This window comes from Enhydra lutris, unplaced genomic scaffold, assembly GCF_002288905.1.
Source record: "Enhydra lutris kenyoni isolate GAN:26980312 unplaced genomic scaffold, ASM228890v2 scaffoldscaffold7, whole genome shotgun sequence".
NCBI lineage: Eukaryota > Metazoa > Chordata > Mammalia > Carnivora > Mustelidae > Enhydra > Enhydra lutris.
In genome coordinates, this window is record NW_019154091.1 from 31,978,912 (window position 1) to 32,006,397 (window position 27,486).

General features: G+C 39.8%; 1 protein-coding gene across 1 annotated transcript; it reads left to right on the top strand.

Moving 5' to 3' along the window:
* The first annotated feature begins 21,577 nt into the window (after positions 1–21,577).
* LOC111142363 (interleukin 22) lies at positions 21,578–26,053 on the top strand. The gene is made up of 5 exons (XM_022495389.1): positions 21,578–21,760; positions 22,193–22,258; positions 22,383–22,526; positions 23,448–23,513; positions 25,976–26,053. Exons 1-5 carry the CDS (start codon positions 21,578–21,580, stop codon positions 26,051–26,053), a joined length of 537 nt encoding a protein of 178 aa, XP_022351097.1.
* Positions 26,054–27,486: the final 1,433 nt, after the last annotated feature.

A 27,486-nucleotide genomic window follows, 5' to 3' on the forward strand; every position in this document is an offset into this window, starting at 1 on the left:
ACGCTTAGCTGACTGAGCCACCCAGGAGCCCCTGAAAGTTGTAAATATTTGATAGTAAAAGCAAAATGGTATTAACCAACTTATGATATATTTTGGAAAAAAAAAATCTCTGAGTGGTACAGTGGTTAAGCATATACACTGTATAGTTAGAATTTCTGGGTTCAGATTTAGCTTTGACATGCTGATGTCTCTTAGACAAGTTACTGAATTTCTCTAAGCCTGTGTTTGGTTCCTCCATGGATGAAACGAGTGGGTCCATTCAGGATTCTTACCTCAATACCTACACACAGCCAATGCTCCGTAAGCTCTAGCTATTGTTAGAAGGCAAATGACAGTGATTGATGCATTTTATGTGACTTGTCCTTTGGCTTCATTATTTAATTCATGTTTCTAAACCATTTTATAGCATTGTCTCCCTTCTGCTGGCATGACAACTGAGGCTAAAATGAGTTGAAATCTAAATACAGATCTTCTAACTCCCAAACCAGGTATAATCCTGTCCACTACCATCGAGCAAGGACAAGGAGCACCCACAGCCTTCTCTCAGTGACAGATCAGTGACAATTTGGTAGTCAAATGAACTGCAGGAGATTCTGAATTTAAGATCAGAAGAAGTTGGAGCATCTGGGTGGCTCAGTCAGTTAAGCATCTGCTTTTGGTTCAGGTCATGATCCTAGGCTCCTGGGATCGAGCCCCACATCAGGCTCCCTGCTCAGCGGAGAGCCTGCTTCTCCCTCTCCCTGCTCATGCTTGTTCTCTTGTTCTCTCTCTCCCTCTCAAATAAAGAAATTTAAAAAATTTAAAATCATGAGAAGCTACACAAAACCTTTTTGACTTCTGAAATATCAGTCAAAAATGAAAAGATTTTCCTTAGAGAAGAAAAAAAGGTTTATTCTAAACAGGCAAAGAGAACAGTTCAGCCCCTTTAGTCTAAGAAAGGGGTTACAGTGGACCCATGTATTTGTTTTTATTTAAAACAAATATCTTAATATCTTACTCTACATTGCTACTACTTTGTTTTCACTAATTAACCAAAGCTGGATAAAAAGAATTATACTAGGTGTTTAAGATAGTTATACTTTAGCCACGTGAGGAAAGTCCAGCTTGTTGTCCCGCAAAGCCCGAGGCTCTTCATCCAGTGGCAGCTACATAAATGCCAAAGTGGTGACCTGGAAGGAAACACCCTGTCTAAGGAACTTGTCCTTAAAAGTGCAATCCATAACATCACATGGGAGATTGGGTTGCAGTGGGGAAAGTGCCACTTGCTTCTCTGAGTCAGCAAGGTTTAAATCAAAAAAGACTTTAATTAAATGATTAGGTTGAACCCTAAGAAATTGCTGTGTGTGCAGGTCCCCAGTCATCAACTATTAACAATTCACATGGTTCAAACTATGGGTTAAATTAAATCTTTAACTCCATGAGGCACCTGGGTAGCTCAGTCGGTTAAGCAGCCAACTCTTGATTTTGGCTCCAATCATGATCTCAGGGTCGTGAGATCAAGTCCCACATCAGGCTGTGCACTCAGTGTAGATAGAGTCTGCTTGGAATTCTCTCTCTCCCACTTCCTGCAACCCCCACCCCATTCATGCGCTTTCTTGTTCTTTCTCTCTCTTAAATAAATAAATAAAACCTTTAAAAATAAATAAACTAATTTAGTCTTTGATTCCTGATTAACTTTTTTCTTCCCCCAAGCTGGATTGGATGATAGTCCTAGCAGTAGGAAGAGGTTTTGTTGTCTTAAGCATTTATACTCCTTAAACGCTTATGATGCCCCTCTTCTATTCTTAGTGTTTTACATATATTAATTCATTTTGTACCACAATAACCATGTGGAGTAAGAATTATTATTATTTCCATTTGAAAGATTTATCAAGTTGTGAATGGCAGCTGTAAGCATTGTGTTAAATGTTCTTCATGAATAATCTCACTCCCTAAATGCGATTCCCAGATAAGCACCAGCCCCTTAGAGCTTGCAGTGTCTCAGAAGGTAACAGATCAACACCCTTGCACTGATGTGGCAGTGAAATGATTTCTCTGGGTAGTGGCTCAGTATTACTGGATCTCCTCATAGGCATACATATTTCTGTTACCAGGCAAAGGTAAACAACAGCTAAAGCTAAGTTGCTCATATCTGTCAGAATGGCTGTTACTAAAAGATAAGAGATGACATGTGTGGGTGAGGATGTGGAGAAAAGGGAACCCTCGCACACTGTTTCTGGGAATGTAAACTGGTGCAACCACTACGGAAAGCAGTACGGCATTTCCTCAGAAAAATTAAAATAGAATTGCCGTATAACCCAGCAATCCCACCTCTGGACATAAAATCCAGGATGAAAACATTCTCTCAAAGAGGTTCTGAGACCCCATGTTTATTACAGCTTTATTGACAAAAGCCAAAACATGGAAACAATCTAAGTGTCCATCAACAGATGAACCATAAAGAAAATATAGTACATGTATTTTATAGTGGAATACTATTTAGCCATAAAAATAATGAAATCCAGTTACTTGCAATGATATGGATGGACCCTGAGGGCATTATGCAAAGTGAAGTAAGTCAGATGGAGAAGGACAAATACCCAAACTGATCTCAGTTTTGTATGGAATCCAAAAAGGCCAAACTCATAGAAGAAGAATGGTGGCCAGGGCCTGGGGGCGGGGGAGATGGGGAGATGTCGGTCAAAGAGTTCAAACTTCCAGCTGCAAGATGAATGAGTTCTGGGAATTGAACATAAAGCATGAGGAGTACAGTTGTCAATACTATATTATATATTTGAAAGTTGCTAAGAGAGTAGATCCTAACTGTTATCACTACAAGAAGAAGATAATTATGTGAGGGGATGGAGGTGTTGACTAACCTCACTGTCCAACTATGTCATCGTATACACAGATATCAAGCTGTCACATTGTACACCTTAAACTTACATATGTTACATGTCAGTAACATCTCAAGAAAGCTCAGGAAAAAAACCAAACTGCTATTTGCACTCTGTATGTGAAAGGTTTTCTGAAGACAAATGATTTAACTGCTTTTAAAGGATTTGCTGCCTTTGATCCAAGATCCAGCCACAGTTGAGATTTTCTCCCCCACGTGGTTAAGTCGCTAGAAGTGGGTTGTTTCCTGCTGTAAGAGGGTAGCCCTCTACACCCAGAACATAAAGAGTGGGTTCATTTGGAAGACTTGCCACACTCACGCCCATGGCTTTACACACTTGGCTCCTGTAGGAACTGTACAAATGAGGGCCTTATTCTCTTTAATTTAAATGAGTTGAAATGAAAAATAAAATGACAGAGAGATAGTGAAAGTATCTGGTATACCTCCTTCGAAACTTCAATGACTCTGCATGATATTTTGCTTAATGAGATACAGAATAACAGGCCCCCTTTAACACAGGCCAAATAATAAGACTAATGGTTACCATTTACTAAGCCCTTACTATGTGTCAGGCACAGTGCTAAGTGCCCACATGTGGATAATCTTCCCCATTATCACCTGCATTTTGTAGATAAGAAAGCAGGTTTACAGAAATGAACTAACTTGGCCAAGTTCACATCCTGTATAAATGGCATACTTGGGGCTCAATCCAAATCAACTGATTTTGGAGCTCTTAGTTTTTGGCACCATGGTACATGGATTTTCAGAAAATGCAACCAGTAAGCTCTGGACTGAATCGACAAGCTGCATCCTTTGACTGTGGAGTCCTGGTTTGTTCAGCTTTCCTGCCTGCACAAGACAGCCTCCAGTCCCTCTTTTGGGTGAGTGACTTTCGTAGCTGTTTTGTCCTCCTCGGGTTACATAATTGGCTATAATGTTTCCCAGAACCCAGGTAAACACTTTGCTTATTGTTATGGTTTATTATAAAGAAGAGAAATGAACATTCCAATAAAGGGGGATGTAGGGCATGATCTGGAAGAGTCCAGAGTCCAGAAGCTTCTGTCCCCATGGAGTTTGGGGTAGGTAACCCTCCCAGCGCACAGACACATTCATCAACCCAGAAGTTCTCCATACCCCTTTGTTTAGAGTTTTATGGAAGCTCTATTATGTAAGCTGATTAAGTTTTTGGCTGTTGGTGGTTTTCACAATCTCTAGCCCCTCTCTCCCCACTGAAGGTCTGGGGGAGGGGGTTGAACATTTCAATAATCCAATCCTCTCTTGATCTGGCTTACGTGTAAGCAGCACCCATCCTGAAGCTACCAGACCCACCAGGAGTCTACTCCTTAGCATTCAAAGAGGCACTTCAGTCTGGAGATTCTAAGGGGCTTAGAAGCTCTTGTGTCAAGAATCAAGAACAAAAACCAAATATAAAAAAGATGGTCCTATCACCCTTATCACTCAGGAAATCAGTCACAAGGGTGTTATGAAGTCTATGCCAGGGATAAGGGACCAAAAAAATATATTTTTTTAATTTTTTAATTTCTTATTATATTAGTCACCATACAGTATGTCATTAGTTTTTGATGTAGTGTAATATATTTCTTATTATATCACAATATTACATCTGGTAATGTTTCTATGTTAACATGGGGAAAAGATCTACTTCCTACTCTTTTTTTTTATTATATGTTTTTATTTTTCACTGAAATATATTTGACATAACATTGTGTAAATTTAAGAGGTAGAATATGTTGATTTGATACATCTCTATAATATAATATGGTTGCCATTGTAGCAATAAATAGCATCTTTATCTTGCCACATAACGTCATTTCTTTTTAGTGGTTGAATTAGTTAAGATCTAGTCTCTTAGCAAGTTGATAATTATAATACAGCTTTCTCATCTTTATTCACTATATCGTGAATTAAATCTCTAGGACTTATTTACTACTCACTGCAAGTTTCACTTTTTACTCTTTACATTTACATAGTATGGCATTATGTGGCTATGCTCTATTTTACCTAATTAGTCCCCAGTCATGGGCATTAAGGGCATTATGATAATCATAATGAATATTAAAATTTTTGGAATTTTATAATTACAAACAACATTACAATGAATAAGCCTGTATAAATGACATTTTTTTAAAAATCCATGCACCGGGGTGCCTGGGTGGCTCAGTGGGTTAAAGCCTCTGCTGTAGGCTCGGGTCATGATCTCAGGGTACTGGGATTGAGCCCCGCATCGGGCTCTCTGCTCAGCAGGCAGCCTGCTTCCCTCTCTCTCTCTCTGCCTACGTGTGATCTCTGTCTGTCAAATGAATAAATAAAATCTTTTAAATAAATAAATAAATAAAATAAAATAAAACTCCATGCACCTATATCTACAGGATAAATGCCCAGAAGAGGGACTGATAGGTTAAAGGGTAAATGCGTTTTTGATGGTTATCGTCAAATCATCTGTTATGGGACTCTCCATCCAGAGTCATATAAAATCCTCTTTCCACTACACTGCTGAGAGAGTATGTTATCACATTCTTGGGTTTTTGCCAATCTGATAGGTGAGAAATGGTTTCCTAATGAAGTTCTGATTTATAGTTGTTTTTTTTTATGACTGAAGTTGAGATCTTTTCACATGTTTAAGGGCACTTATGTTTCCTTTCTGTGAAAAATATGGAGTAGAGTGGGGAGATTACATTGCCTGAGATGTAAGTGACAAGTGTCTTCCCCAGTTTGTCACTTCTGACATTGCCCTTGGTGTATTATCATTGTCGCCGTGGTCATCACTATCATTTCGCCGTTTAGAGGGCTTTTGTTTGTTACAGAGTTGAGCGCGTCAGTATTCTCTCCCGTAACTCCTGGGTTTGGAGCCAAGTTAGCCCTTCTTACTCTGACGCCACAAAGGGATTCCTCTGTTTTTCTTACTGTATTTTATAGTTTCTTCTGTTTTCCATGCATGTTTAAATTTTTATTTGGTGATATTCTGATGAGTGTTATGTTAGTAACGAATCTAACTTTGTCTTTTTGAATGTGACTACTCAGTCGCCCCAGCACATTTTAATAAATAGTCCATTTTTACTCAAGATGCTACCATTGTCATATACTAAATCCCTGTAGGCATTTGGTTCTAAGTCTGACTTTCTTTTCTTTTCCAGTGGTCCATTTGTCTGTTTGGCTCGTAGTATCCCACTGTTTTAATTATTGATGCTTTATAGCACATTTTAATGATTTATAATATTTCTTTTAAGGAAGAGAGGACGTCCTTCTCCTAGTGTTTTAAAGAGGAAAGAAAGTTGCTCCTGCCAATTATATTGTGTGTATAAGTCTCGCCTTTTTACACAGCAATATAAACTAGCACCAGCCTGCTTCCCTCACTAACCTCCTTGCAAGGGAAGCAGCAGTGGGCAGTTACCAGCCTGGAGTGGATGATGAGTGATGCTCTTTTACACCTCCTCTTTATGCGGATGGGGGTGGAGGGCATGAGGAGTATGTGGGGTTGGGGTTGAGCGGGGAGTTGGTCTCCTGTTCTACTTGGATGTTTGAAACAATTTCTGAAAAGGAACCTCCTTGGAAGAGCACCGAGAAGCCAGCTCAGGGACTAATTCCTACCAAGTGGTATCTAAGTGGAAAGTCTTGGGCTTGATGCCTGTCTCTTGGAGCTTTCAGATTCCTGCCCACTGACTTTTCAAAAGATCTTATTGCTTTACAGCCCAGAAAAGAAAAGAGAATGCCTCCGTGAACTTTGATGAACAAGCCCCCTAAATCATCTCTTGTCCACCACGTTCTCAAAAAGCAGAATCGCCTTTTCAGAGACTTTCCAGCATCATCTTCAGTCAGGATACATGTGCAGCCAGCACTTCCCACTAACCAGCGATGCTATCCAATGGTGTTTAATTAAGAGAGAGTGTATGTGCACATAAAATAAATCTGTGCATTGCCCTAAGGTGTAGGCATTACGAGGATTGCCTTTTTATTCAGCCACTACGATAATAGCTCATTACGAGTCTGCAGCTGTGCTTTACTTTCTGCACGCATCACTTCATGGGCTCCTGGAGCAGCCTCGATGAAGTTAGCTCGGCGTGTGTGGTCATTTACAAGCTGTGCAGACAGCGGGAGCGTGGCCCAGCTGTCTGTGCGTGCTTGTGTGAAGGTGAGCAAGCAAGATGTAGGAGTGGGCAGGAAACCCTCTCTGCTTCATACTGCAAACCTCTGAGTCATTCTCTTCTCAGTAGGTGCCCATGTTATTAATTCCTAGACTACCTGTGGTTTGTTTTTAACATGCCTTGGCCCCCTTGCCATAGTGGGAACTCCTCCCTGTCTTCACTGCCTTCTCTTTCTCCCACTTTGCGTAGTCATTCCAGTTTCTCCCATTCTCCTTCTAGATCCCTCTAGTGTTTGGAGAGAGCTCTGGCAGCGGTGACAGACGTCCTCACAAAACTTGATTTCTATTTTGGTCAAAGATCCACCAACCTCCTAGTTAGTTGTATGGTTCTGACAGCGACTTTTCTAATAGGCATTAAAAGCATTTCTTTTATTTTCCCTTAACAAAAGGCATGTATACCCTTAGATAAAATCCAAACACTGCAGAAATATGTATGGTTAAAAGTGAAGGTCCCTTGGAATCCCTGCAGAAACCAGTTTAACAGTTTAGTACTTCCCATTTTTAAAAAAGGGGTATGCTGGCTACATTGTTCTTATTTTACAAAAATGGAGTTTTACAAAATGCTATCCACACTGTTTTGCAGTTTGCTTTCTTCAACCTCTCCATATGCTGAAATCCCTGTTGTAATAATGAAGCCAAATACTTTTTTTTTTTTCCAAGAGAGAGAGCACAAGCAGGGGGAGTGGCAGGCAGAGGGAGAAGCAGCCTCCCCGCTGAGCAAGGAGCCTGATGAGGGACTTGATCCCAGGACCCTAAGATCGTGATCTTAGCCAAAGGCAGATGCTTAACCAATTGAGCCATCCAGGTACCCAAGGCCAAGTATTTTTGCTCCCTCTCATTTCCATTCTCCTATTTTTGGCTCCTATTTTTGGTATAGCAAATATTCTCCTGTTTTTGGTATAGAAAAAAAAAAAACTGAAATAAGATGAAGGAGTCTTGGGATTTCTAGCCATAATTCTGCTCCCAGCTAGCCTCGGGACTATAGGTAAGTTGTTCAGTCTTTTTGGCCTTAGTTTTCTTCTTTGTAAAATCGGGGGTGGGGCACATGGTCCTGAAGGTGCCTCCAGCTCTGTCAGACCAGGCCTGTTGGGAACAGATTTGTATTGAGCATGTACGTGTCAGGTGCTCCTCGATGCTCTCCTAGATGCTGAGGAAGCAGCAATGAACACAAGAGAAGAAAATTCCTTCCCTCGCAGAACAGGCGTTTCAACAGTGAATGACTGTTCTCCCCTCTGGTGAGCACGACCAAGTTTCCTAAAACAGTTCAGTCTCAGTCTCCCTTCTCTCCATTCCTCCACCACCCCAAATTATTTCCCAACTCATAGCAACCAAATCCTTGCCTCAGTTGCTCCCACAAAAGTGCTCTAACAGATGCCAGCAACTACCTTATATTCACAACATCTAACGGACTGAGTCTTCATTTTACTTGAATGCCATGTGGAATGTGACACTATTATTTGTTTTCTCCTTTAACTGATAGTCTTCCACAGCAGTAATTTCTTTCAAGAATGACCGTTCCTTCTTCTGAATATATGTGCAGGCAATCATTATTTGCAGATTCAATATCTGTGAATTTCACTGACTCGAACTGTTTTTGTAACCTCGAAAAACAATATGGTTATATTGTAAAAGTCTTTGACTTTTTTTTTATAAGTCAGTCAAAAATAATTGGCCAGAAAGCTAAAAAGTCAATTAGTTATAGCAAGAAATTTCCAAATGGTGAGAATACTTCAACAGTCAGCGGAACTCTGGGTGTGGGCCCAGCTCAGCAGTGAAGCTGAAGGGGACTGGGTCATGGCAATTTGGGCCACACTCTGAGTCAGAAAGGACCTCAGAGGCATGGGGTTCAAACGCCACAGCAGATTCAAGAATCACTCTGCACCGTCCAGGATGTGACGTGACCTGCTTACAACTCTTTGATAGCTTCCCATGTTTCTAGGGCAAAGTCCAAACTCTGACATGGTGACATGGCCTAGCAGATCTTCCACAGCCTGTCCTCTGCCAGTCTCTTCAATTTGGCTTCATTTATTCATTCCTTTACAACCTGTTTTCATCAAATATTTACCGAGTGCTTACTGTATTCCAGGCATTGTTTTGAGAGTTCAACAGTAAATAAAACACAGAAAATTCCCTTAGAGGTTATATTCCAGTGGTATAAGGCTGGCAATAAACCAGGAAATAAAAAGTGTTGTCAGCTGGTAATGAATGCCATGGAGGAAAAGAGCATGGAAGATGGAGTGATTTTAAATATGTTCATGTGTCCTTTGATACTCCTCCCTCTGGGAGGTTGAGCCTAATTTCCTTTTCCTTGTGTGTAGACTGGACTTAGTGGCTCATTTCAAATTAATAGAGTCAGTCAGAAGTGATGGTGTGTGACTTTGGAGACGAGGTCGTGAAAAGCTCTGTGACTCCCACCTCTCTGTTAGACCTGACACTGCAGGAGATGTTAGAGAACCTACTGTGAGCGGTCATCTGGAGAACCCCATGTGGTAAGGACACGAGGCTTCCAACAGCAACCATGTGAATGAGCCTACTTAGAAGTGGATCCTCTGGGCCTTGCCAAGCCTTCCTAGGAATGCAATGGCGGCCATCTCGACTACATCATGAGTGACCCAGAGCCAAACACTTAGAAATTTTATCACATATGTTTGTTGTTTTCAGCTGCGACATTTCGGGGGCAATTGTTTACATCACAATTGGTGACAAATAAAAAAAAAAAAGTGAATGTATATATTAGTGTTGGCAGTTGCCGAGGTGGCTGGGGGAGGCTTCACTGAGAGGGAACCTTGTTATGAACACCTGAACGACACAGCTGCCCTGCCAAGTAACAGGCTCATAAAGCCTCTGCAGCTCTTTCCTCATCTGCAACATGCCCCCGAGGGGAATGCTGGTAAGGATCATAAATGGGCTATGTAAATTACCCAGCAGCCTATGTCCTACATAAGCAATGCCAAATTCTATCGATAGGAGTTTGTTCTTTTACAAGACAGTCCATTGCATCCATAACTGAGAATTCTATTAGGAGAGAAGTGGTTCGAGGTCTGGACATCCAAGGGAGGGCCTGTGCTTTTGGCTGATTCTCTGTTGGCCTAGAAGGCGGTTACTCCAAAGGAATGTTATTATAGCACATGCTGATTCCTTTAATACCGTCTCTCAGAGCAGAATTGTGAGCAGGCACTGACAACTCTTTAGCTTCATTTGGGACCCTGAAGGGCAAATTTCTTTCTACTCTTTAACAGAAACAGAAAAGGGAAGATGGCAAGATTTCTAAACACAGAGGGACTTTTAAGAAGAAATCTGTACATGCACATGTTTCTCACTCTGATCTGAATCTCTGTGATACTTCATGTCTATACTGTTTGTTACTGCAATGCTCCCTAGTTGCTTTTGCTTTGTGTTTTTCTCACTAATTCAATTATAATATGAGGAACGTTCCCTGTGTTTCTTCTCTCCTGCATAGCAAGGACTGCTAGAGGGCTGGGCACACAGTAGTCACTCAGCTCCTGTGAGAGAATGACTTGTGGGGAGAAATGGCTTTTGGTAAACTCACAGGAAGGTCCTCTGTGGATTGATTAGGACTTCAGGATAGAACTTCTACAAGAATGCCAGAACTTTTCATGTATTTTGATGAACGAAACTCTTGCCAATTTGTGTGAGGTTTCGCCAATTCATGAAATAAATGACCTAGCAACACTGTGACACAGGTAGACATCTAGGAAAGTGGATTATCTCAAAAGATCAAGGTGGAGTTTTGGTTGTATCTGTGGGTGCAAAAAAATGAAAGAAGGAAGCACTTGTGGCTCTTGAGGTAAAGTGATGCTAGCTTCCAGTTCTTTCCCCCAATCCATTTCATTTCGTAAGTCATTGTCGAGAATACTAAACCACCAGGGTGATACAGGGGAATCCCATTGGCAAACATGATGTGAGAACATGTCCTCAGAGGGGTCTTGGGAGAGGTATTCTGGACATCCCTGGGGAGTTAATTAATGGCTACCCGGTAGTAAATATGCTGTAGGTCCCTAAAGTCAACCCGGTGCCAAATAACACATCTATTCTGGGATTCTATGCAAAAATATCAGAACACTGTCTACTTTTTCTCTATTAACAGTGAATGCCATTAACCACAAATATTTCCAAAGAGGTCACAGAAATTTTAATGCTAGAAGAAAGTCAGAAGGTCGGGGGTAAGTAAGGTCTAGCCCAACATATGTGAAAGAGGCACAGAAAGTTACAAAAAGACATTTATCTAAATTTTTCCACTTTGATCCTGCCATTTTCCCCAGATTTCTGATTCATCATTCCTTGAACTAAGGTGTCAAAGAAGCTTGCAAAAATACCTATCTGCCTTTAGAATGTCTTAGTTATTCATCCCTAGGGGTGGATTAGTTGGTCATTATAGTCTCAGTTACCTTGTGTCACCTTGAGTAGTAGCAATATAGGCTAGGTACAATTTTTATAAGGTTGGGGGCAGGATGGAACTTCCAGAGTGTAGGATGCTTCCAATGAGGTTGTGCATCTATGGAGAAGACATTGGAGACCCTGGATAGTTTGGAGGCCAACACAAGTATGACCAGAGCGGGCAAAACAAGAGGAAGAGAGTAGAGGTAGTAAAGTTGTGTGTGTTTGCCATTGTGGTTTTTCATCTAGAGTGCTCTCAGGGTGGCCCTGCCACTGATGTGGAGAGAGCAGATCAGTGGGGAACTTGGGTAGCAATGACCATTGGGTCACTCTGGGGGCATACATGCCTGCTCGCAGTAGGAAGAACTGGACAACTCTTGTGAGACACAGAGACCTAATCCTTCCTGATCTGACTTTCCTTGAGTGAGTCTTTGAGGCCCGACATAGCTCAAAGGATGGGCCACAAATTGGCTGCCTTGGTCATGTGAGTGCAGGCTTATCCTTTTGGAAATGAGGAGGTATGCCGTTTGCTGCTCCTCTCCCCTTGGGGCCAGGTGGCACTCTTCTTCTTCCAGGCCATCCTTTCTCAATCTCTGCTCCTAATGTAAGGGGGAGGAGGTTTCCTGTAAAAAAACCTTCATGTTTGGTTTGAACAGTCATGTAATTTACTGGAAGTTGTGTAGAGTAACAATATTCTCATATTCCTTTTTTTTTTTTTTTCCATTTTACTCCAGACTATACCCAGGGAGGTACACAACTGAGCAGAGGAAGCCCTGGAAATTCTTGCCCAAATTAGGGAAAAGGTGAAATTAGGGAAAAGGGTCACAGTGGAAAAGGTTTAACTGATTTTGAGGAATAATGACATTAAGAAAACTTCTATTAAGCTCTAGAATATATATATAGAAAATAAATAAATCTTAAATACATAGCTCAATATATTTTCACCAGATAAACAGACTCATATAATCAGCCAGATAAAGAAATGCATGGTTATGAGCACCCCAGAAATCCCCTTTAATTCTTATTTCAGCGTCTAACCAACCCTGGAGGTGGTTACTCTGTTCAACTTTGGTAGATATTGCAAAAACAATTTTCTAAAGTGGCTGTACCCGCAATGAGATATCATGTTAGAATGACTAGTATAAAAAAGGAGCAATAGCAAGTATGATGAGGATATGGAGAAAAACGAATCCTTGTGTACTAATGGTGGGGATGCAAACTCGTGCAGCCACTGTGGTAAACAGTATGGCGTTTCCTCAGAAAGTTAAAAATAGAAATACCATATAATCTAGTAATTGTACCACTAGGTATTTACCCCAAGAAAATGAAAATATTGAGGCACCTGATGGCTCAGTGGGTTAAAGCCTCTGCCTTCGGCTCAGGTCATTGTCCTGGGGTTCTGGGATCGAGCCCCACATCAGGGTCTCTGTTCAGCAGAGAGCCTGCTTCCCTTCCTCCCTCTCTCTGCCTGCCTCTCTGCCTACTTGTGATCTCTGTCAAATAAATAAATAAATAAATAAATTCTTAAAAAGAAAGAAAATAAAAATATTAATTCAAAAAGATAGATACACTTCCATATTTATTGCAGCATTACTTACAATAGCCAAGATATGAAAGCAACCCAAGTGTCCATCCATAGATGAATGGATAAAGAAGATGTGATACATATACATGATGGAATATTATTCAGCCATAAAAAAGAATGACATCTTGCCATCTACAGCAACATGGTTGGATCTAGATGGTAAAAGTCTAAGTTAAATAAGTCAGACAGAGAAAGACAAATACCATATAATTTCACTTATATCTGGAATCTAGAGAACAAAACAAACAAACAAAAACAGAAACAGACCCATAAATACAAAGAACAAACTGATGGTTGTCAGGGGAGAGGAGGTCGGGTGACGGACCACATGGGTGAAGGGGAGTGGGAAGTACAGGTTTCCAGTTATGAATCTAGTGAGTAAATCATGAGAAGAAATGGTACAGCAAAGGGAATGTAGTCAATGGTATTGTAATAGCATTGTATGGTGACAGTTGGTAGCTACAGTTGTGGTGAGCATAGCATAACATATAGACTTGTTGAACTGCTATGTTGTACATCTGCAGCTAACGTAGCATTGTGTGTCAACTATACTTCAATAAAAAAAAATAACGTGGTTGTAGCAATGTATACTTCTACAAGTGGTTTATGTGAGTTCCATTTGCTGTAGTGCTTACCAACAATTGGTATTGTCTATCTTTCTCATTTTAGTCATTCTGGTGGGTGTGTGGCTTTAGTTTTGCCTTTCCTTATGCCTACTGAGGTCTAACCCCTTTCATGTTCTCTTTTGAAAAGCATCTGTTCAAGCATTTGTTTGTTCCTCTAAAGTCATCTTTATTTATTTGCAAGAACTCTTCACATATTTTGGATTTGAATCTTTTGTTAGATATATTATGAATATTTTTTTCTGGAATTGTTTTTAATAGCAATTCACACTTGTGGTCATACATTAAGTAGCAGTAGATATTCATGAAAAGATATTTATGAAAATAAGAGATATTTCAAAGAAAAAAAAAAGGAAGGATTTAGGACAGTTTGACCATAGTGGATGAAGAAGAAGAGATACTTATGCTAAAATTTAAAGTCAAGAGCAATATGCATTAATTCATTCAACAGATTTGGTTTCTGCAAGGTAAACAAGTTACAGAATCTCTGTTTCCTAACTCTTGGCTACTTTATAACAATCGCCATTCCTTTCTCTTCGTTGTTCCATATTTTGTCCATGAAGAGGCTCATTCTTGTTAATAACAAATGTTTTCTGAATATTACTGGGTTTCAGGCACTAGCCTCAGTACTTCAGATTTTTAAAGCTGTATGTAGTAGGTACAATTATTATTCTCTTTTACAAAACATTTGGCTAACTTAGCTAATGTTATCTAGTTATTAAGTAGCAGAGCTAGATTCAGATCTAAGCAGACTGCCTGGAGAGACCGTACTCTTCATGGCTGCCTCCCTGCTACACCATGTTGACCTCATGGGACTTCAGTTCTTTAATTCAAATTAAACGTCAGTCCTATTAAATGTATGGCCCAAAGTCATCATCAGCAATCAACTTGAAGAAAACAGACTTCAGAGGATGGAAAAAGAAAGAGGTAGATAAAGAGTAAAATCAGTGGTCATTGTATCAGAACAACTGACCTCAAATTCTGGCTTTTTTCATGATGACTCTGTGGCTTTGGGTACGTCACAAACAAATCTTACTCTTCCCGGCTGTAAAGAGGGGGTACAACCACTTGTCTTTTCTACATTAGGGTGGCTGCAAATATGAGAAGAGGTAAAAGTGGTGAGAGTTATTGTCTCAATAAATATTCATTTGTCCCCTCAACTAAAAGAACAATTATTAAATGCCTACTGGATGCTAGGCACTGTGCTAGGAGCTTAATAAATTGAAAGGTCAAAATATAACGATGGCAAAAATAATCAGGTCACTGTTGTTTCTAGTTCATTCAATCAATTGACTAGAATTTATCAAGGGCTTATGATGGTCTAAGGATTATGCCAGATGGAGTCTGTGCTCTTATGGAGTTAATCTTACAGGGAATGAATGAATGAGTAAATGAACGAATAAAGCTTATTGCTCCCTTTTCTCTCATCCAGCACCCAACGGGCACCCTGTGAATATCTCTTTGGTTCTGTTTTATTTCCTAGCAAACCTCACACAGACATTTCCTCTTACACTCCTGCCTTTAAGCTGTATATTCTAATAGATGATCCCATTTGCCTATGACTTAATTATTTATTGTAACTCCTCCCTTTGTCAGCCTGTTAAGTATCCCAAGCACCATTTCCATCCAGCTCTTATATTTAATTCCCTCTCTATTCATCCAAGGGCTTATAGCTCTTCTAATTTTTTTTTAAAAAATCAGGTTCATTAACTAATATGAGTGCAGTTTAAATTTCAGTTCTCTAATCAGTATTTAGGGACATTCAAGCTTTTCTCTAAAAAGTGAGCCCACTTCAGATTAACCCTAAGGCTGCTACAACACAATTACTATGTTACCTATTACTGTATTTCTTTGAAGTGTTAAACATGAGTCCAAGAACAGCTATGTGGTAAAATATTCAAACAGTAAAAAAATAGGTATTTATTAAAAAGAATGAGATAGTATTAGCCTAGTTGATTTAGTTGTATGAGTTTGGAAGTGGTAACAAAATTCTACCTCTTTTAAAACATGCTTCAGTTTGAACTTGCCATTGATTCAGAAGGACATCTTTTCCAACCAACTTAAATTACTGATACTTCACCTGATGCATAGCTCGTACACAACTTTTGAATTAGGACAGTGACAAAGAGAAAAGGGAAAAAGGCATTTCCTTAGGATGATGTTTATGATATTTTAAAACCAGTTCACTTCAGGATTGGAACTGTGTTTGATCACATGTTTTTTTTTAAAAAAGTTCAACAGGGTAGTGGAAACATAGGAAATACTGAGTTTATTTGGCCCCCAATTTTCCCCCAGAGACTAAGAGGGTCTGGTAAATCTGCACCAAGAAACACAGTTTTGAAAAGGAATTTTTGAAAGTTATGTTTTAAAATAGTATTTAACCTATGGGAATGATTATGAGAAACAGTAATAATTCTAAAATTGGTTAGAAAGTTGGGATAAAAGCTACACTGATATTGGTTGATTAATGATGACTCTGAATATCTGGTGTTATAAGCAAGTGTGAATTATGATTTTTTAAAAACTTATTTACTTGTCAAAATAACAAATGAAATGAGAGCCTGGGATAGTCCCATCGATTTAAAAAAATATATGACAGCAGAGGGCAGACATCAGGGACCCAATGCCAAATTCTGTTTTGTATGTACTAGTGCAGGGAGACATTTGAATAAACGTTGCTTTCTTCTATCATTCAAATTGATCTCAGTTCTTGGTTTTACTAGAGAGGAAAATAAACTCATTTATAGTATGACATTCCTGTGGGTATAGTCTTCACCTTGAAAATGAGATCCAGTCCGGATTCACAAGATTTCATCCTCAGGAAGGAGAGAAAGTTGGCTATGGTTGACAAGTGTCTTTGTGGGCAGGGTGTTAGCAGGGGTGGTAAGCATGGAAGAAAGTCAGCCTGGGTGTTGTCAGGGTCAACTTTGAGCATAAGAAGAAAATAAAGGATCTCGGGCTTTGTTGGGAGCTACCTCTAACTCTCTGCTCTGCTGAACCTGAAAAAAGAAACATGTGCTCTTCATTTTCCCAGGAGATGACTATCCCAATAATCCCAACTTGGTACTCATTCACACACCAAGATGAAAGAGATTAATAACAGTTTAAAATCTTACTTTGCCTATAAAGTGACTAGGAACTAAAAATAATGCACAAGGGGCACCAGGGTGGCTCAGATGGTCAGGCGTCTGCCTTCAGCTCAGGTCATGATCCCGGGGTCCTGGGATCAAGTCCTGATCCAGTTCCTGCTCAGCAGGGAGCCTGCTTCTCCCTCTCCATCTGCCTCTCCCCCGCCACTCAATCTCTCTCGCTCTCTCAAATAAATGAATAAAAGCTTTTAAAAAATAATACATAAGACTCAATGAAGAAAATTTTGAAACACTATTAAAGGATATAAAAGATCTTAAGTAGCAGATAATAAATGCTCTTAGATGGAATGAGTTACTATTATAAAGATATTAATCCTCCTCAAGTTAAGTGATAGCCCAAAGTCTCTTCTGCATTTTTTTACAGTAACTTGAGAAATTTATTATAAAATTTCTGTAAAAAATATATGAAAAGTCCATAAATAGCTAAGTCAGCCTTGCAAAAGAGCAAAGAGGGCAGACTTTCCTGTCCAGACATAAAGACATTCCTCATTAATAAAAACATTATGAAACTGGCTCAAGAACAAAAAGAAAAATAAATAAACCAATGGAACAAAACAGAGAGTTCAGAGATAGCTATTTGTATATGGAAATTCACATATGATAAAGGACTCACTGTTTGGTGAACTGTGTTAGGAAAACTGGCTCACTATGTGGAGGAAAATAAACTGATTCTCTAATTTCCATCATATACAAAAAGCCATTAAAGACTGATTGTAAAAGGTAAAACCATAAATAGAGGAAAAGATAGAAGAATACCTCTGTGACCTGGAGGTGGAAAGAGACTTTCTAAATAAAGCCTTGAGAAGTACAAACCATGTAACAAAATAATGTCTTAGATGTCATCCAAATTAAGTTTCTGTTAAAAAAAAAGAACAAAGTTAGTAGAATACAAATTGAGAGGAGTGTTTGTTATGCCTATAAGCAAAAAGAGAAGAATTACATAAAATATACAGAAAACTCTTATAAATCAACAACAATAAAAGACCAAAGCCCGCTAGAACAATGGGCAATTGATAAAAACAATCAATTCATAGAAGGGGAAACTCAAGTGGTTCCAAGTGTATGAAAAAAAATAAAATTGCAACAGTAATAAGATAGTATTTTAAACCTCCAAAAGCTGGCAAAAATCTGAGCTAGATAGTAGGTGCGGATGTAAGGAAACAAACCTGTATTCAATGATTTGAGAGAGTAATCAATGCCATCTTTTTGGAGAGCAGTTTGGCAGAATCTAGTAAAAAATCAGTCAACTTTAAGGCCCAGTGTACCTACTGATTGGGTAATTATTCCAAAAATATTCTAAAAAATATGCCATGACATAGCTTGGATGAGGTCGCTGATGGCTGCAGGGTCTGTAGCCTGCTATGGGAGATGGATTAGGTGCCCACTGAAGGCAGAGCGAAAGGTAAAATATGGAAACACACTAAGGAATGGCATGTTAGAGAAAGGATCTACTTATGGTAACATGCACAGATTGCAAGAGCACAGTCCTGAAAGAAAGATTAAGAAAGAGAACCATTCCTATAAAATCAAAATACAGGTTCAATGACACTTTATGTTTTACAAAGATTCAGAAATGTATATAAATACATTAGAGCAGTGGCCGATGGCAGGTGTAGAGGGGGTGGTGTGTGGTGAAGAGGGAAGGAGGGTAAGGAAAGTGAGGTCTCTCTCTCTCACACACACAGGGGATGAGGGAGAGAGAGAGAAGGAATTTGCAGAGAACAATGATCATGTGTCTTGTACTGAGGAGTATGATGAATGTAAAGCTTTTTACCTGAGTTGCCTGACGTTCGATTTCTCCTGGAGAGATGTGTACTTCAAACGAATACTGGGCACCTGGGTTGCTCAGTCAGTTAAACATCTGCCTTCGGCTCAGGTCATGGTCCCAGAGTCCTGGGAACCAGCCCCGTGCTGAGCCCCACATTGAGCCCCAGTTGGCCCCACAGTTGACTCCCAGCTCAGTGGGGAGTCTGCTTTTCTCCCTCTCCCCTCTGCTTGTGCTCTCTCTCTCTCACAGCTCTCTGCAACTCTCCTAATAACAAATGTTTTTGAGACTTCTTATATCAGTCTTCAGAAATCCCAGTGCAGATTTTCACTTGAGCGGGTTTGGTAAAAGCTTATGGAAGCCTAAGATCTTGGCTCCATTAACACTATCTGTCTAATGTTGGTCCATCAGGAGTTTATAAGGAATCAGACCGCTGCTGTTAAAGACTGGTTTGCAAAGTTCTGGCATTCTATTTTTGTTTCGCAGCTATTTATTCCCTATTCAGGAGTGATAATGAAGCTGGCAAGGAGGACCAAACCCTCATTTTAAAAGTACCATGAAGGCAGTCCCAAATCACCTCCATGCATGTTCCCAAAGATACGTAGTACGTTATTTAAACTGACAGATCTATAGATCTATATATATCTATTCACTTGACATCTTTTTTGTTGATTTCTTTTTATATGTCTGGCACTGTTTTAAGTGTTGGAGATAGAAAGATAAAAAAGACTAAGACTCTTTCCTGGAAAACACATAATTTGATGATGTCAAAACTTATTTTCCATGGGAACAAAATTATGTGTGCTTGTCAGGTTCCCAGGCAAACCAACAAAAAGCCTATTTAATCCACAGGATAGCTTAACCCTAATGCTAATATAATTATTCAGAGTTTTAGACAAAAATGGCCATATCTGGGGCCCCTGGGTGGCTCAGTGGGTTAAGCCTCTGCCTTCGGCTCAGGTCATGATCTCAGGGTCCTGGGATCGAGCCCCGCTTCGGGCTCTCTGCTCAGCAGGGAGCTTGCTTCCTCCTCTCTCTCTCTGCCTGCTTGGGATCTCTCTCTCTCTCTGTGTCAAATGAATAAATAAAATCTTTTTTTTTAAAGATTTTATTTATTTATTTGACAGACAGAGATCACAAGTAGGCAGAGAGGCAGGCAGAGAGAGAGGAGGAAGCAGGCTCCCTGCCGGGCAGAGAGCCTGATGTGGGGCTTGATCCCAGGACCCTGGGATCATGACCTGAGCAGAAGGCAGAGGCTTTAACCTACTGAGCCACCCAGGAGCCCCGAATAAATAAAATCTTAAAAAAAAAAGGCCATATCTCATATAATAGAAAATTGGATGAGAAAGCGTTTCCTCATCTTGGGCTCATTAACAACCTCAAGCAAGTGTTTGGAATGGACCTTGCTTTTATTTACTCTCCCGAATCTTCCCTTTTGCATTTGTCTCCTAAGCCCCCTTTCCAAATGCTCAGTGTCATCACATTGTTCTAATCCTTCACCGTGGCTCCCCACCTGGGTCTCTGCCATCTCACCAATGCACAAGATTCTATAATCATTCGCTTTCCTTCTTACTGTTCAATACTCCTGATCTTGACTAGTTTTGAGGAGAAAAATCTGATCAAATAAATTTGCACATTCCCTCTCCTAGCAATAGGTCAGTGCACATGCTCCTTATTGTGGACACCCCTGGGGGAGAGTGTCCAGTCTAGTTTTAGCCGTTGTTTAGAATTCAATGTATTTTTAATAATTCAAAGTCAATATATAACCACCTTATTGCCAGATTCTCTTCCATAGACATCCATGTACATAATAAAAATTGTTATAAGAATTTTGGGAATATTATTTTGAGACTTAATTTGTGTGCTGTTTAGAATGAGCACAGGTAAGATTTTAAGATGAGCCACTATAGCCACTGTATTCTTAAAATACTCATATGTTAAGAAAAATAGTGATTAGGTGGTTTAGCCTTAGTATTTCCAAATCTAGATTGATGCTGGTTATAATTCAATAAAAAAATTTTTAAAGTCATCTCTATACCCAATGTGGGGTGCAGATTCATCCCCCCAACATCAAGAGAGTCATATGCTCCACTGACTGAGCCAGCCAGGTGCTCCCAATAAAAAAATGTTAAGATCTATTTGTGTTAAGATCACATTAGAAAGTCACAGAATGAGAAGAAACCAGTGCTTAGATTAGTCAACACTGTTCTTTAAAAAATGTGAGTCTTCCTCAGGATTCAGTGTATTTAAAAAAAAGAGAAAAAATTATTTTAAAATAATTTTAAATAATTTTTAAAATATTTTTAAATATTTAATATTTAATAAATATTTTAAATATTTTAAATATTTTTAAATAAATTTTTAAAAATAGAGTTACCTCCAAATATCACTACTATGTATTTTAAAGCAGGGTATACAGACATGGGTCCTTTATTTCTGATCACCTTTAATGAGATAAGAATCTATGAAGGTGGTGGGAAAATGAGTCCATGACCAAACTGTTTACTCAGCTACTGCAGAAGATCAAAAAATATTATACAGAATCTGGAATCTACGAAGACAAAGCAATTGTTGTTGTTGTTTTTTTTGAAAAATAAGTGGGTTTTAGACAGTTTCTGGATTTATCTGTAAAAACACCTTCGGGGCCCTAATAGTGACGTTTTAGGGAAACACTCGCATTTCAAAGTGGGAAAAATAGGAGGTGGCGTTTTGTGGGCTCCTGTAGTGGTTAGGTAGTTCTCAGAAGACAGTACTGGAAATTAGATATTTGCTGATGTCATATTTTTCACCAAAAAAATGTGTATTCTGGGGGCTATAAAAAGCAGCAGCTTCTACCTTCCCCTCACAAACAGAATCATCGGAACAGTAAGTGTTTCCGCAAACTTAGGACGATGGGTTTGTTTGAGGTGCTATATACTTCTTGATACCTAATGGTTTGCCTTTATGTTTTTGCTTCTTGTTCTCTTGATACCAGGTTTTCCTTTTCTAGTCAACATTTGTTCCAGTTAGAGTTGTCTGCAATGGCTGCCCTGCAGAAATCTGTGAACTCTTCCCTTCTGGGAGCTCTGGCTGCCAGCTGCCTCCTCATTGCCCTGTGGGTGCAGGGAGGAGCAGCTGTGCCCATCGGCTCTCACTGCAGGCTTGCCAACTCCGACTTCGAGCAGCCCTATATCACCAACCGCACCTTCATGCTGGCTGGGGAGGTACTCATCTTAGTCTCTATCTTTCTTTCGCATCTTCTCTACTTGGAACCTGATAATAGTTACTCAAATTTTCTCCAAAGTGTTACTGAGATCTTTAAGAACCCATCATCTAGCCTTGCTGGTAGACCAGAAGATTATTTTTCTATGTCTCTTTAGAGACTCTTTGGAGATTGGTCTTTACCAGAAGACCTTCTGTTTTGGCCTTGATATGTACATTGAGTTTTACTCCAAAGAGGCCATTTATGAGCCCACCTGACTGTTTTCCCTCTTATTCCTCTGTGCATTATTTTAAACTCATGCACACATCTGAATTTTTTTTTTTTAAGTCTTCATGGGGCTGCTCTGGGGAGAGTGGATAGAGAGCATCTCTACTCACAGACTTTTCTACTAGCTCCTCGATGTCCAGGCACTTAGTCTTTTCTTCTCTTCCAGGCTAGTTTGGCAGATAACAACACAGATGTTCGTCTCATTGGGGATACATTGTTCCACGGAGTCAATGTAAGCCATACTCATGATAAACAGGACAGTATGTCATCCTTGGTTATTTGGATACTTGTGATGATGGTTTGGGTCTTCTGGATGCCCTCTAATATGACCCCTGCTGTTTCACTTTTGCCTACAGAGAGGAGACCGCTGCTATCTGATGAAGGAGGTATTGAACTTTACCCTTGAAGAAGTGCTGCTCCCCCAATCCCATAGATTCCAGCCCTATATGCAGGAGGTGGTGCCCTTCCTGACCAAGCTCAGCAACAGGCTAAGCCAATGTGTGAGTTCTTTCCTCAGCCTAACTCCAGACTCTCCTGCTTGCTTGCCTTCCTCCCTTCTCCTCTTTAGAGCCCTTCTCCACCAACATTCCCTGCCCCTTTCCAGGCTTGCAGCAAGAGGTGCCTTGGCAACACCATCATAAGTGATTTTGAATCACAGATATTTGTTTTTGCTTTAATTCAGTCACATTTTGAATATATGGTGGTGAACGGGTTCTAATAGACAAGAGCACAGAAGGCTCCTTGTCCCTGGGAAAAAGCACCTCAGGTTATGTGAGATGAGAAGGGTGTTAGGAACTGTAGAGAAAAATGCCTAGATGTGGAAATGGATGCCCCGAGTATAGATAGAAGAGACAAGAAAGAGAGATGGTAACAGGAAGATTTAATGTTCGGCACTGGGTAGGCAAAGATAGTTGCCTTTTGGATGGCGTGAGAAGTGACAATGGCAGAGGAATGTGACCTTGATAGCTCTAAACATTTAAAATTATGAAAAAAGACTGGAGTGGAGTGAGCAGAGTGAAGGGACCTAGTATTTATGGAGGAGGGCCTCCTGTTCACACAAGACATTCTATGTCCATTTCTTGTTCTGAGAATGATTTTTTTTTTTTTTTTGTAGAGTTAGGGTTTTATTCTTCACAGAATTTGCATAAACCACTCCACTCTTTCTACAAACTTAAACCTCAATAGGATTTCCCAAAGATGAAGAGAGGTCCCATGTAAGGGAAATGACTGGATTTTGGCGTCCAAGGGAATTCAAGAGCTCTGAAAATCTAGGTCACTGGTGAAATCTAGGTCATTGTGGGTAAAATTGCTAAGAACTTTTAACTCCAGGTGCATTGTAACACACCTCAGTTAGGGACGCTGAAGTTCATAAGACTTCAGTATAACAGTGTTAAAATAAGTGCTCTGTTTTCATTTTGTAGCATATCGACAGTGATGACCAGCATATTCAGAGAAATGTGGAAAACCTGAAGGACACAGTGAAAAAGGTACTACTAATAACTACTAATGCTAACCTATTAATAAGAGAGACAAATGTTGTTTTTCTTTTCTTCCCTTTCTTTCTTTTGTTCCCCCCCCATGTATAATTTTCTACTTGATTCACCTACATCAGTTTGATTATTTAGGTACATATATATATTATGTATGTATATATATCTGTATATTTATGAATAAATCTCCAAATTTTGTGAATTATAGAATGACCAGGAAGTTAGGTTCTCTAATCTCATCACCCCATGTTCTGGGCATGGCCAGTAGCAGAGCCAGGGCTGGAATGCAGGTCTCGTGAATCCTGTCCAGCACTGATTCCAGCAGCAATTTGTGTTAGTTTTAGTATTATTAATTCTTCAGGAAATTTGAGATTCCTACTGATTTGTGTAATTTAAACAAGCACTTGTTCAAAAATAGAGAAGTACCTGGGGACAAATTTATTTGAAGTAATATTGGAAGCCATTGACTTGATGGTCTAAAACTTGGAGAAATAAATCCAGAACAACCATAATAGAAGAGTTGGACTTACCTATAAGATGAATTTCTGGAGTGACTGATACTTCTATTTAATGATTATAATATAATAACTAACAGCAATTGGTTTTAATTTGGAAGCAAGAGTGAGCCACCCCCAATTTCTTTTACGCAGTTTTAATAGAATGGATTTATTAGAATGAACGCAAGTCTGAACTGGAAATCCTCTTTCATTCCTTTCCTCCCCCCTTCCTTTCTAGTCTCCTCCTTCCCTCAACAAATCCCCAGTGAGCATCTATCTGGTGTAGGTTAGTGTGCATTTGTACAGAGAATGATACTGTCACATGGCCTATTTGGGGAAAGGAACACTAGTAGAAGGCTCAGACTAGCAATTGTGACTCATCCAAAAACCAGAGGAATGATTGCTAGCAGCGAAAGTGATGCTCTTGCAAGTGGGTACAGGTAAACCTCAGCAGCATGAAGGTTCTCGCGGATGGAATTTTTAGTAACAGGTGTCACCTCAATCTTTTCTTTTTTTCCCACCTTGATATTTCTTTACAAAAAAAGTATTTCTTCCCAACCATGATTTAATGAATGTGACCATTTCTCCGATCATTGAAAGCTTTGTAGTCTTCCACTGTGAAGATCAATTCTCTTGTCATGGATCTCTTACCCAGGTGTGGAGGGCTGAATATTAGAATGCCATTGCCAAGAAGTGCTTTGCACTTCCAGTGTGAAGAATTCCTGATGTCAGTTAATTTTGTTCGTCTTAGAAAAATGCAGTGTGAGAGAGAAACATCTGAGGGGGATCCACATGGGGAAATAGGTTTTAAAGATATTAACCCACTTTGAGAGAAACAATTTTCACATTTGCAATAGGGTGTCATGTGGAAGAGTGGTTGTGCTTTTAAAAACAACAACAAACAAACAAACAAACAACAACAAAAAAAAACAAAGCAAAAACCAGTAGCTCCAGAATGCATAGGTGAGAGAGGAATGTTACTCCGGGGAAGCTCAACCTGAGGGAAAACTTGTCGGCACTAACTGAAATGGGAGGGTGGGCTTGGAGGTGTTAATTCCGGGCCACTGGAGGTAATAGCAGAGAGCAGGCTGTGGTAGAATGCATGATAGACAGTAAGGCAAGAGAACTGAGACATTCTTTATGCTCTTTGGCATCTTTGAGGTATAAAATGTCCCATTTGGCATTATGTGCAAGGGGGAAAGATGGAAGACAACAGGAAGAGAAAGGAGAACAAAGCACTGAGAACGATGATGGCTTACAGTTTTCCTTGAAAGAATCTAGAGCAAATTTAATAGATTAGAGAATTTCAAAGGAGGATGCTTTGGACTTGAATTTGCCTTCCCGTCCTATGTAGTTGGAAAGCCTCTTTAGCATAGGACTTGGAAGGAGGAGGAGAGAAGAAGTGTTTAGAATGTGTATTCGGCTTTCTACTAATTTGAGCAACTGGACGGAACTTATTTAGTATTTTCCCCACAAAAGTGAAAATCTGTATTTTTTCCCTTTGTTAGGGAGGTGGGAACAGAAAAAAACCACGTGTACTGGTAAATGTGCAGTTTTGATTCAACGCTGTGTGAGCCGAGCTGTTATAATTAGTTGGTCATAGACTGTCATGAAGGGGTGAGGCAGGGCACCGGCGGGGATGAGGGGGCAGCACTTGTTTCTGCAGATGCCTGCACAGCTTCAGTCCACTTGCTCTCGTGAGCAAGTGACTTGAAACAGCTTGATTTGTGTAGATCAGTTGAGAGTGGTGCCTGCTGGTGTCCTTTTCAGTTCAGTTAACCATAATTCTAAGGTCTATGGCAAATCATATTATTTTCTTGGTAAAAGGGTATTATTAGTAATCTTACAAAAGGCAAAAACTCGGTTTCTGTCTCCAACAACCTAACCATCTTTTTCTGACTTGATCCTCTTTAAAAAGCATGTTATAAATGCTCAAATACTCATTTGTTCTTATTTTTACAGCTTGGAGAGGATGGAGAGATCAAAGCAATTGGAGAACTGAATTTGCTGTTTATAGCCCTGAGAGATGCCTGCATTTGACCAGAACAAAGCTGGAAAATGGATGACTAACCCTTCTTGCCTGTTAGAAATAACAACAAGATCCCCTACAGGTTTTCTTTTACCAAAAGCAAAATGGGAAGCCAACATTTACAATCATGCGTGGATTCTAAATTAACCCCTGCTTAGCTTAAAAAAGAGAAAAATATCACCTGCGTCTGGAAGACTAGAAGGTCAACCCTCCAAGCTTAATGAGAATTGCTGATAACATTTTATTGTAGTCGGTGTTTTATACACAGAAATTTATTTTTTTAAAACAATTGTCTATTCCCATCAAAAAGATTACTTCCCCTTCCCTTAGGAACAAAAAACCCTAAATAACTTCATATCCAGGATCAATATTTCGTATTTATGAATTTATTTATTATTGTCAGGACATATTTTATTTATGTCATTTTAATAATATAGACTTATTTATAGAAGCATTATATGGTATTGCTACTTAAGTATAAAGCTAATATTTATATTTATGACAGTAATTATGGAGGTATATTTATTTGACCTCAATAAACATTTCGTTATCCTACATCTTGTGTCTTTGTGATTTGTGTCCCTTTACTATCATCATCATCCTCATCATCACCACCATCATCACCACCATCATCATCACCATCATCATGTAATCATTACCACTTGCTAAATGGGCCAAGGATCTCCACTTTGTTCTTGACTCTAAATCAATGAGGTGGCTGTTAGTATGAGCTCTATTTTAAAGGTGAGAAAACAGAATCAGAGACATGTTACAAACATTGGGGTAACTACACATGGTGGACCTGTATCCAGGGAGGTCTATCTGATTTCTGGGCTCTCTGCTATATTATTGCCTCTGTAGATGTATTATGTTGACTTAGCATGTAGTTCTGAAAGAAATACAGTAAGACACCGAAAAGAATCCCTATTAACAGTTAATAACAGGCCTTATTAACAGTTGTGGATAAAAGAACAGAGTGTTGGGGGAGGAGTCAAGACGGCGGAGAAGTAGCAGGCTGAGACTACTTCAGGTAGCGGAGATCAGCTAGATAGCTTATCTAAAGATTGCAAACACCTACAAATCCAATGGGAGATCAAAGAGAAGAAGAACAGCAATTCTAGAAACAGAAAATCAACCACTTTCTGAAAGGTAGGACTGGCGGAGAAGTGAATCCAAAGCGACGGGAAGATAGACCGCGGGAGGAGGGGCCGGCTCCTGGCAAGCGGCGGAGCAACGGAGCACAAAATCAGGACTTTTAAAAGTCTGTTCCGCTGAGGGACATCCGCTGAGGGACATCGCTCCAGAGGCTTAACCGGGGTGAAGCCCAGGCGGGGTCAGCGTGGCCTCAGCTCCCGCAGAGTCACAGAAGGATCGGGGGTGTCTGAGTGTCTTAGAGCTTATAGGTATTAGAACGGGGAAGCCAGCTACAGAGACAGAGCCGAGG